General features: G+C 40.8%; 1 protein-coding gene across 2 annotated transcripts in view; it reads left to right on the forward strand.

The window, feature by feature from the left end:
- The window catches only part of TCTN3 (tectonic family member 3), a 29,974-nt gene extending 21,060 nt beyond the window's left edge, over window positions 1-8,914 (forward strand). For both annotated transcript variants that reach the window (XM_077878245.1, XM_077878247.1), the window contains one exon: window positions 3,841-8,914. In XM_077878245.1, coding sequence (XP_077734371.1) covers window positions 3,841-4,077 — 237 coding nt within the window. In that variant the 3' untranslated portion in view covers window positions 4,078-8,914. The remainder of the gene's footprint in view (window positions 1-3,840) is intronic.
- The last annotated feature ends 3,666 nt before the right edge of the window (window positions 8,915-12,580 follow it).

Genomic DNA, 12,580 nt, shown 5'->3' on the forward strand with positions numbered 1-12,580 from the left:
TTTTCTTTGAGCTAAATGCTAAGATGTCTCACATTCTCTGATATCTTTGTAAAATTTCTCTCAATGCAGTTCAACTTACCATGTGATACTATCAGTTCTACTTTTCCTATATATTTTCTTCATGGCAACCTCCATTACCTGGTGTAGTATAAACTCCTTACTGCCCACCAGTTGTTATGGAACTTTCCTGTCACTCTAGGAATTCCTCTTGCGTCTCGTGTTAGATTCACTGTTTACTGGGCACTACTTTTTCCTTCTTGGATTACTCTTTTGTTTTGATGGAGCTCAAAATCTAATAACTTCTTTGAAAAAAAGGCACATTTTCTTTAATTCACATGTCTAAGGATAGCTTTATTCAACTATCATCATCACTGTTATATCAATTATGATTGCTTATTTGATCAGGTATTCTAGATTGAATTCCAGATTGGAAATGATTTTCACTCATAATTTGAAGGCATTCTTTTATTGTCTTCTAGTTTTCAGTACCATTCAAAAGCTGTTTTAAGATCTTTGCTCCTAGTAGTCTGAAGCTTCTAAAATGTTACACCTTGGGTAGGTTTTTTTCTTCATTTTTTTTCCATTATGCCAAGCAATTTGGGGGATTATTTTTATACTGAAAGCTCTGAGAATTTTCAGTTATTACTATTTGTTTAGTAATTAACCACACACACACACACACACACACACACAGTTTTCTCCCCTATTTTTGTAACTCCTGTTAATCTGTTAAAGGGTCACTAGATTGGTTTTCCAATCTTTTTCTGTTCTCTCATATTGTCTATTTCTTTACTTTTTTGTTCTTTCTAGGAGGAGAGTTCCCACCTTTCTTTTTTAACTTCCTTTTTTTTTTTTAAGATGTTATTTATTTATTCATGAGAGACACAGAGAGAGGCAGAGACATAGGCAGAGGGAGAAGCAGGCTCCCTGCAGGGAGCCTAATGTGGGTCTTGATCCCAGGAACCTAGGATCATGACCTGAGCCAAAGACAGATGCTCAACCACTAAGCCACCCAGGTACCCCTCTTTTTTAACTTCTTTACTGATTTTTTTCTATCACATTTTTAAAATCTAAGAGCTCTTATTTTGTTTCATTTCATAATAACCTTTTCTTATATAAATTTAATGATCTGGGGCACTGAGCTGGCTTAGTTGGAAGAGCTCATGACTCTTGGTTGTGAGTTCAAGCCCCACCTTGGTTATAGATTACTTAAATAAATAAAACTTTAAAAAAATAAAGATCTTAACTTTTCATCTTTATTTTTCCTTGTCTGTTTCCTCTGAGTTTATTTATTTCTGCTCACTTGGTATACTTTTTCTCTTTAATGTGAGAACCTTCCCCCACACATCTGGCAACCTCTAGCTGTCTGTCCAACATAAGAGTAAGCTGTTAAGCTCATTGAAAGCTCTGTGATCATGAATGAAAGTTGCTGACTGGTGGCCTTCACAGTAGGGCAGTTAGGTGCAGCTGCTTTTGGGTTTTGGAACTGCCAGATGTCATCTTTTTGACTTGTTGCTGAAATGGATCATTTTCTCCAGAAAAAGACCCTCTTGATTCCTGACTGACAAGTATGGATATAAAACCATCTATCAGGGCAGCCCTGGTGGCTCAGCGGTTTAGCGCCACCTTCAGTCCAGGGCCTGATCCTGGAGACCCGGGATCAAGTTCCATGTCGGGTTCCCTGCATGGAGCCTGCTTCTCCCTCTGCCTGTGTCTCTGCCTGTCTCTCTCTCTCTCTCTCTCTCTCTCTCTCTCTGTGTCTCTATGAATAAATAAATAAAATCTTTAAAAAAAAATCTATCAGGGACGCCTGGTGGCTCAGTCAGTTAAGTGTCTGCCTTCAGCTCAGGTCATGATCCCAAGGTCCTGGGATTGAGCCCCGAGTCGGGCTCCCTGCTCAGCAGGAGCCTGCTTCTCCCTCTCCCTCTTCCCTTTCTGCTTCTTGTGCATTCATGCTCTCTCTCAAATAAATAAATTATATATATATAGATATAGATATAGATATAGATATTTTTTTAAAGCCCCATCTGTCAGCATTTTGGAGAGATGGGGGAAGGGATTTCATTATACTGAATAATTTTCCTAAGTTTAGCTCTATATGTTGCTCTGCTCTTCTTCATGCCCAATGTCCCTAAATCCAGAATTTCTCTTGTTTAAATTGTCCAATCTCTTGTTGAAGTGGGGAAGGGGTAGTTGCCTGATCACACTGAGAGGGTATCACGTAGTAGCCACTTTCTGTCCCTACTTCATACCTGCCACCATGTTAAATCCTGGCCTCCCCATTTTCTTTGTCTGGTTAGTTTCAGCCAGTCTTCCGTGCCTAGCTAGAGTCAGGATTGCCTTTTCAGTTTTAACCTAAGCTGACTGTCCCAGAATGCATGTGGTTCTTTCAGTGCCTCAAAAGCTATATTATTTTTGTGCCAAGTCTCTTAGGAACTTCACTGTTTTTGTTTTTAAGATTTTATTTATTCATGAGAGACACACAGAGAGAAGCACAGACCTAGGCAGAGGGTAAAGCAGACTGCCTGCAGGGAGCCTGATGTGGGACTCCCATCCTAGGACCCTGGGATCACAACCTGAGCCAAAGGCAGATGCTCAAGAACTGAGCTACCCAGATGTCCAGAAATTCACAGCTTTAAAAAAGGATTCCAGGGGCTCCAGGGTGGCTCAGTCAGTTAAGCATCTGCCAGCTCAGGCCATGATCTCAGGGCCCTGGGATTGAACCCCACGTCAGGCTCCCTACTCAGTGGGGAGTCTGCTTCTCCCTCTGCCCCTCCCCCTGCTTGTGTGCTCTCTCTCTCTCTCTCTCTCCCTCCCCCTCTCCCTCAAATAAATAAGTAAAATCTTAAAAAAAAAAATGTCTTAATATGACATGTAAGTGAATAAATAAAATCTTTAAAAACAAAAAATAAAAATAAAAAAAAAAAAAAAAAAAAAAATATGACATGTAAGATTATCACAGCACTGGCTTCATACCCATCTTTTTTTAAGTACCTAGAAAGGTTATTCCTAGCAAAGTTGTGTTTCCAGAGCTTGGTATTTACTGTTGCCAAAGACCACAGGCAATATGTAGCATCAGGGTAAACAAAGGTAAGTGGAGAAAATACTCATTTCCTATTCAGCAAGATAGTTATTCACTGTCGAATTATAATCAGAAGTCTGGTGACCACAGAGCCAAAACAAAAAGAATTCATTTTAGATAAACTTGTTTTAGTTATCAGGCTACAACTGTATCTACCAAAAGTGATACATATTAGATCAAATACTTGAATCAGCTTGATAAGGTCCCTTCTTCCAGGAGCATCTGTTTCATTTGACTTGAATCATTGGGCGTTTGAGAGGATCCTTTCTAACCCCGAAATTCTGTGAAGCTGATGGGCTTTTTATCTACATAATGGAGTTCTTTGTTTTTCCATGAAGTTTCACATTTCTTTCTACAATTGAAGATGGAATAGAATTGCCACTATTATTTCCACATGTGTACTTCAGAGCCTGTAGTCTTTTGGGACTTGATAAGGCAAAGCTGCTAAGCATGTAACAGCATCAGTTCTACCATCTGGCCTCTCTGATATCAGCCAACTTCCCATTTGGGGGAAGCTAGAGTCAGTCTTTCGCCCTTTATGTAGGTGTAGCTATTCACAGTTCTAGTGTCGTGGACTACTGCTAAGAAATTTGTTCCCTATATATCGTAGAATGAGAACTACATACAAAGGACCAATATGAGAAAAAGGCATAGCCTGCTTGGAACAATTTGGTTTGGGTCTTTCTCAGAGAAAGTAATAACAATTAAGTTAGAGAGCTATGTAAAGTATTGACCTGTCATGGACTTTCTTCCCACAGGATTACCAACAAGTAACAGAAGTACCTTTGACAACTGTTGTGACCTTTGTGGACATTACCCAGAAGCCAGAGCCTCCAAGGGGCCAACCTAGAATAGACTGGAAACTGCCATTCGACTTCTTTTTCCCCTTCAAAGTGGCATTCAGCAGAGGAGTAGACTCTCAAAAAGGCTCAGCCTCTCCCGTCCTTATCCTGTGTCTCTTAGTGCTTGGAGTTCTCAAGCTAGATACCATGTGAAACAAGGAGAGTCAGTTTTTTAATTTTCCCTATGGGAAGTTCTAAGACAGCCTGCTTATCTTGGCTAAATGGGTCCGTACCTGCTTGTGACCAGAGGACAACATTTAAAATAACAGAGGACCTAACTGAAGGAATGTTTGTATATGAAAGAAGAGATTTTTGAAAAGCAATAAAAACATCATCTTTGTTAGGGCTCTCTGCTTAGGATTCTGCAGACCACCAAGTACACATTAGGTTCTCTACTTATCAAGCTAGGAAGAACCTAAAGAGCCCTTCCTCCAGCCCTTCAGGTTTTGTTATGCCTGACTAAAGTTTTGCAAAATCTTCATCCATCTGCTCATAGGCACACTTAGGCCCAGCATAAAAAGGAACATGCTCCCGCTATCCCCCAGATGAATTTGGGAATAGATGCCCTCTGGACTTAAGAGTAACTGTTAGGAACAGAAAACTGCTGGCTATAGATTCCATCTGGCCCCTCCCTACTCCCTTGGGCCACACTCTTTGCCTGGGCAGGAGTAAGGAAAACAGTTCTTTCAGGTCAGTTTCCAAAATGATTGAGGAATCCCAGCCTCCTTTTTTTGCTAGCAAATGATTGATCCTACTACCCATTTCTATATTTTTCCTTCCTTCCATTGTGGTGAGTAGAAATGAAACTGAGAGCTTTGTTGTGCTAATTCCAGCAGCACACAGAAGCTGACATGTGATCACCTCATGATTACTTATCTATGTGCATGAGGTTTAAAAAGAAGGAAAAAATGTCCATACATAGCACAATGGCATTCAGATCAAAGTCCTTAAGCTCTTTCCCTGGGATTAGAGCTAAATATAGCAGGATAGGTGAGATTGGGAAGGAGACTGGGAGGGTGGAGGTGATGCCAGGAGCCAGAGGGTTGGGAGCCTAAAGTGACTATAGTAGAAACACTGAATGGGCAAAATAGACTCTAAGATGGGGTCAATAACATGGGAGCTCATCATATAGGGACTTGAAAGCCAGGCAGAGAGAACTGAAAATAGTCTACTTTTTTTTTTTTTTTTTTTTTTTTACAACATAGTAAAGATCTGAATCTAGAATTGCCTTTTAATAAAGCATATACTTAGTTATAATAAATCTTAAGTTACAGTGCTATTGTAAACACCATCTCTGATGGGTTTATTGTTTTTGCCCCATTCCAAAGTACTCTGAAAGTAACCTACTTCCCTGCAGGAAAGTGGCAAGTTTCTCATAGCAGTTATTACCAAACTAGGAGGAAGTGCTGCTGTAAGAGGGAAATTATGGACAGGGGGAGTTGGGACCTGGAATGCTGATGGCATGGTTCCCACTAGAGTCCATTATGTAGATGTTAATGTTAATCAGCAACCCTGCCTCCCAAGAGGCCTGTACCAAACCAGACCACAAAGCTACTAGAGTATTTAGGGTCTCCAGTTTGGGCTTCCTAAAGAGGAAAAAACTTCCGTGACAATTCATTCCATATTATGGAGTAGGGCACATCTAATTTACTCCTGACAGTCTACAAGTTCTCAGAATCTGGTCCCTCTATTTCTTTATTCACATGCTTATTTCCGTGCCCCTGTGCTATGAAACCATTCTATGCCTCTACCAAAAAAAAATTCTTATTTTTTAAATATTTTATTTATTCATAGAGACACAAGAGAATGAGAGGCAGAGACACAGGCAGAGGGAGAAGCAGGCTCCATGCAGAGGGCCCAATGTGGGACTCGATCCAGGGTCTCCAGGATCACGCCCTGGGCTGCAGGCGGCGCTAAACCACTGCGCCACCGGGGCTGCCCTACCAAAAAAATTTAAATGTAACTCACATATCATAAAAGCCACCCTTTTAAAGTATACAATTCAGTGGTATTTCAGTATATTTCAGTTATGTAATCATCACTACTAATTCCAGAACATTTTCATCACATTAAAAAAGGGATCCCTGGGTGGCGCAGCAGTTTGGCGCCTGCCTTTGGCCCAGGGCGCGATCCTGGAGACCCGGGATTGAATCCCACGTCGGGCTCCTGGTCCGTGGAGCCTGCTTCTCCCTCTGCCTGTGTCTCTGCCTCTCTCTCTATCTCGTGTGTGTGTGTGTGTGTGTGTGACTGTCATAAAAAAACAAAAAATTAAAAATTTTTAAAAAAAGCCCATACTGATTAGCAGTCCCTTCCCATTTCCCCTTTCCCCAGGTTCCTAGCAGTCACAAATCTATTTCCTCTATATATAGATTTGCCTATAAATGAAATCATACAATATGTGACCTTTTCTGTCTGGCTTCTTTCACTTAGCATATTTTCAAGGTTCCTGTTGTAGCATGAATGAATAATATTCCAGTGTATGAATATACCACATTTTATTCATCAGTTGATGGACACTTGGGCTGTTCCTACTTTTTGGAAGTTATGATTAATGTTGCTTTGAACATTCATGTACAAGCTTTTGTGTGGACTAAAGATTTTATTTATTTTGAGTATATACCTAGGAGTGGAATTTCTGGGTAATATGGTAACTCTGTGTTTAACTTGTTGAAAAATTGCCAAAGTGGAAATCCTACCAGCAGTGAATGAGTATTCCAATTTCTCCACATTTTGCCAAGACTTGTTATTGTCATTTCTTATTTTAGCCATCCGAGGGATATGCAATGGCATCACCTGTGCTCTACCATGCCTTTTTAAAGTGTAGTACATGGAGATCTTACACCAGAAATCAGCATCTTTGCTTTTCCAAGTGAAGAATACCTCAAGTGTTCTCTTCCTTTCTGCTAATTTAATTAGCTTGTAAACCTAGTTTCCAATTACTAGACTACTTAATGTACTTTAGATAAGATTTTATGGTTATCTCTAGTCACTGTCCTAGTAACAGACCTTCAAGACATTTTTATTTTATTTATTTATTTATTTATTTATTTATTTATTTATTTATTTTAAAATTTTATTTATTTATTCACAATAGAGAGAGAGGCAGAGACACAGGCAGAGGGAGAAGCAGGCTCCACGCAGGGAGCCCGATGCAGGACCCGGACCCAATCCCGATGCAGGACCCAATCCCGGGACTCCAGGATCGTGCCCCGGGCCAAAGGCAGGCTCCAAACCACTGAGCCACCCAGGGATCCCCTTTCAAGACATTTTAAAACCATCTATAGAACAATGCAGTCTTAGTTCCCTTCATCTATACAGGCTATCAGCTATTTGACTTACTGCACAAAAGGTCTGTATTGTAACCATGCATTCAATTTAAGGAAAAAAGTTTTATTGTAAAGGGCTATGTACAATTTGGATAGTATGAAAGTGAAATACCAGGCAGACATTGTAGGTGTGGAGAAACTGGTACTCTCAAAAACTTTTTTGGGAATATAAACAAGTAGAAACTTGGAGAGAAGGGCAGATAACTATTTGATAATATGTATCAAAAACCTTAAGACTGTTCATAAACTTTGATCTAACAATTCCACTTAGTGGACATTATTGAGGAAGGAAAAATATCCAACAGTATGATCTTTTTCTAAGTGAACAAAACAGACTACAAAATAGAGCATCTATACTGTGATCTCATTTTTTAAAAAACAAAAGCAATACATGTATACTTAGGCAAAAAAAGTTTGGAAAGCTAGCATGTCAAAATTGAGATTTTTAAAAAATAGTAAGTGCTCCTGATTTTTATAATCAGAGAAAATAAAACTATATTTTGAAGAAAATATATGTTCTCCAAAAACTTATTTTGAAGACAATATATGCTCTCGTCTACATTGGGGTGCCTGGGTGGCTCAGTTACTTAAGTGTCTGCCTATAGCTCAGGTCATGATCCCAGGGTCCTGAAATTGACCCCTACATCATCATTCTCCCCCACCCTCTACCCCTCCCCCTTCTTGCATGCGTGCGCTCTCTCTCAAATGAATAAATAAAATATTTTAGGGACGCCTGGGTGGCTCAGCAGTTGAGCTCCTGCCTTCGGCCCAGGGGGTGATCCTGGAATCCTGGGATCAAGTCCCACATTGGGCTCCCTGCATGGAGCCTGCTTCTCTCTCACAGCCTGCATGGAGCCTGTGTCTCTGCCTCTCTCTGTGTCTCTCATGAACAAATAAAATCTTTAAAATATATATAATTTTATATATATAATTTATAATTTTATATAATATATATTATATATGATTTATATAATTTTATAATTTAATTATAAAGTATATAAATTTAAATTATAAATATAATTTATAAATATATATAAATCTTTTAAAAAAGAATGTTCTATATTTATGAGTAACTTCCTTTTTCTACTGATATATTTAGCATTCTGGGCTTGTCTTTGGAATCGGGTTCTGAAATGCCAGTCACATCATATTTTCTGGGGTACTTCATAAAAATACTGGTTTCTGGGTCCTACCCCTAGATATTCTGAGTCACTGGTAGAAAAAGGAGGCTCTAAGAATCTGTTTAAAGGGCTTTCCTGGTACTTCCGATGTGCAACCTGGTTTGCAAAACTACAAAGTGATGTTGCATAGTGTGGCTGAAATGGATTTCATCTAAGGGTCTGTTCTATCATTGCCAACTTGTGTGATATGTCTACCAGCCTAACCTACTGCCTTTGCCCTGAGAATTCCCATCACTCAGAGTTCTGCCAAAGGTGGGCCCAGCCTCCAGGCTCATGATCCTGCATGATCCTGCATGATCCTGCCTCTCCTTCCCACCAGCCCAAAAATGGAGTTCTGGACCACATTAGGCCAGTAAGGTTTTCTCTCCCAGAACTTTAGGAGCCGGCACTAACTAAAGATATTTGAGGGCTGAGGAAGCCATTTTCTACCAAGTGCTCACTGATGAGAGCCTACCTTAAAAAGGGACCAAAAAAAAAATATGCCCAGAGAAATGTAAATAAGACACCCAGGGAGGAAGGGTACTTTGGGTTCCTAACTTCCAGGGCCTTGTACCCGTCTCCCATGGGATTCAGTTTTACCTCTTGCTTTTGGAGACTGTATGTTACTCCTAGTAAATTGCCTTATTTGAATGTTTCTGTTGTCAGCAATTAAAGAACCTGACAGTAAGATAACTTAAACTAATACTCCTTAGCATGTAAAGAAGTCGTCTTCCAGAACATAAAGACTCCTAACTCTGGGAAACGAACTAGGGGTGGTGGAAGGGGAGTAGGGCGGGGGGTGGGGGTGAATGGGTGACGGGCACTGAGGGGGGCACTTGACGGGATGAGCACTGGGTGTTATTCTGTATGTTGGTAGATTGAACACCAATAAAAAATAAATTTATTAAAAAAAAAAGTCGTCTTCAATCATGCATTCTGAGAGTCCAATTCTAAATAGTCCACTTCCTATGTGGCTTTCTAGTCATGCTCAGCTCTATTCCCATTTGCTGAGACAAAAGTTAGATCCCTCCAATCCAAAAAAATCATTTTAGAAATCATATACAAGAAGGATACCATGGCTGAGTTATTTCCTCTGTTACTGCAGAGGCACAAACTAGTTTATATTTCCACATTTGGTTTTTCCCAATCCATAATCACATATCCCACTCCTTTCTCCTCACTGGTGGAGTAGAATATTAATAGTAAAATAGTAATAAAAATCAAGTAACAATGAGAACATAGGAAATGTTTGTACAGTGTTAAAGGACGTCTATATTTGTTCTCCTAAAAGCCCTATGGCATAGACAACAGTGTTATTTGAGAAATAGTATTTCTCATTTGAGAAAACTAAACCCACATGAATTAAATTCATTCATTTATCAAATATTGACTGTCTATTATATGCCAGGAAGATATTTCTCTATGCTCAAGAGCTTATATTCTAGCAAGGAAGGCAGATAAGCAATTACTTAAGGTGATGTGAGGTTTAAGAGAAGAATTAGGGAAGGATTTCCCAAGTGGAAAATGCCTTCTTCTAATGGCTTTGGCTACCCCCATGGTTGCTTAATGTTCTAAGCTTACGGGGAGAATCTTAAAAGCTGAAGTACCAGATGAAACTTACTGGGAAAAAAAAAAAAAGAAAAAAACTTACTGGAAAGCAGTTTCATTACTTTTGTATCCTCCAGCCTACTTCAAACCCAAAGAGCTGACAACTCAACCCATGTTCACTGTTCTCATCTTTCACCTCAAAGAACCCATCTGTTTCCTAACTTACTATACTGCAGCATCACCAGATTGGCAAGAATCCCTTCTCTTCTCTCACCACCACCCCCCACTTTAAAGTAGTAAGAACTGTCAGCTCTCCCCACTTTATGCTACCCATGCCCACTGCTGGAGCTTCCTTTCCAGTCATCATTTCTTACTTAGCCTCTGCACTAGGCTAACCAGCCTCCCAGCTTCTACCCCTCTTCAATGATTTTGGACACACAAGTCTCATCATTGTGCCATTCCAGTACTTTAAGATTCCAGATCTACACATGGCCAACAAGCACGTGAAAAAATGCTCCACATCACTTGCCGTCAGGGAAATACAAATCAAAACGACAATGAGATACCCCTTTACACCAGTGAGAAAGGCTAAAATTAAGAAGACAAGAAACAACACATGGCGAGGATGTGGAGAAAGGGAAACCCTCTTGCACTGTTGGTGGGAATGCAAGCTAGTACAGCCACTCTATAAAACAGTGTGGAGGTTCCTCAAGAAGTTAAAAATAGAGCTACCCTATGACCCAGCACTTGCACTACTGGGTATTTACCCAAATATACAGATGTAGTGAAACAGTGGGACTCCTGCATCCCAATGTTCATAGCAGCAATAGCCAAACTGTGGAAGGAGCCACAATATCCTTCGACAGATGAATGAATAAAGATGTATATACATACATCTATATATACAATGGAATATTACTCAGCCATCAGAAGAGACACATACCTAGGTGGAACTGGAGGGAATTATGCTAAGTGAAATAAGTCATTCAGAGAAAGCCAATTATCATATGGTTTCACTCATATGCGGATTATAATAGTGGAAGAGACCATAAGGGAAGGGGGGAATCTGAGTGGCAAAAAATTAGGAAGACAGGGCAGCCCCAGTGGCTCAGCGGTTTAGCGCCAACTTCAGCCCAGGGTGTGAACCTAGAAACCCAGGATCGAGTCCCAAGTCAGGCTCCCTGCATGGAACCTGCTTCTCCCTCTGCCTGTGTCTCTGCCTCTCTCTCTCTCTCTCTCTTTCTCTGTGTGTGTGTGCGTGTATGTCTCATAAATAAATAAATAAAATCTTTAAAAAAATTAGGAAGACAAACCAGGAGAGACTCCTAACTCTGGGAAACAAACAAAGGGTTGCAGAAGGGGAGGGGGAGGATGGGGTAACTGGGTGACTGGCATTAAGGAGGGCACACGATGAGATCAGCACTTGGTGTTATATGTTGGCAAATTGAGGTGTTTTTTTTTTTTTTTTAAGATTTTATTTATTCGTGAGAGACACACAGAGGCAGAGACATAGGCAGAGGGAGAAGCAGCCTTTCTGCAGGGAGCCTGATGTCAGACTCTATCCCTAAACCCTGGGATCATGCCCTGAGCCAAAGGCAGATGCTCAGCCACTGAGCCACCCAGGCGTCCCGGCAAATTGAATTTAAATAAAAAAAAATTTTTAATGTGCAAGACAAAAAATAAGTAAAAGTATCTTTGAGGATGGTAAAATTCAAGCTCTTTAGCATGGCACAGAAATCGTCTTGCAAGATGCTCCTCCTCCACCTCCAAACACCTCTCCTGTCATGTCCCATATGCAGTCTCTTCTCTCTAAGACATCTCATGCCTCTGCTTACGGCATTCCTTCTTCCTCATAGGATCCTGCTTCCCATTTCTAGGTAAGTGACCTACTTTTTGTCCTTCAAAGCACAACTCAAATGTCTCTTGTCATTTTAAAGCTTTGCCTGAATCCCTGGGTACCCTTCTCTAGCGTCAGTCGCACTGTGTTGTAATCATTTACTCACACGTCTGTCTCCCCCAGAAGACGTGAGTTCATCTTAGGGGAGGGACCATGTCTTCCTCCACACCAAGGGAATGCCTGGCACATAAAGTGGGCAATGTTAATGAATGAGGAAATGAATAAGCAGGCCCAGCAATGTTCCCAAGAAGGGGAAGACCTTTTCCTTAGGGTCTCTGACCTCTGCAGTCAAGGGCTGTGCAGCTCCCGGCCTTACCTGCCCAGCCCTGCCTGCGCCTGTACAAAACATGCGCTCTGAGGAAAACCTAAGTAAGAAAGAGGGGGACTCTGAGTTCTAAATTCAAAGGTGGATCTGCACTCACCTTTGGAACAGTTCCCAATTGTCAGGGATTTAATGCAACTTTTTATTTTCTTTTTAATTCAACTATTTTTAAATGCAATACTTTCACCAATCGCCTTGCGGAGCAAGAGTTGGGCTAGGACCCTTGGGGAAACCTCCAGACGGCCAGGGGGGCAAATCGTTTTATTGCAGTGACAAAGTCTTCGCGTTTAAACAGAAGTTTGCCGAAAGTGTGGATTCTTTAAGTACAGGTATGTGCAAGTTGCTCCCACCTATTTCGGAGGCGCGCCTGGGCTACGACGCTCCACACCGACCGCCCTCGCGG

Source organism: Canis aureus, chromosome 29, assembly GCF_053574225.1.
Source record: "Canis aureus isolate CA01 chromosome 29, VMU_Caureus_v.1.0, whole genome shotgun sequence".
Classification (NCBI taxonomy): domain Eukaryota; kingdom Metazoa; phylum Chordata; class Mammalia; order Carnivora; family Canidae; genus Canis; species Canis aureus.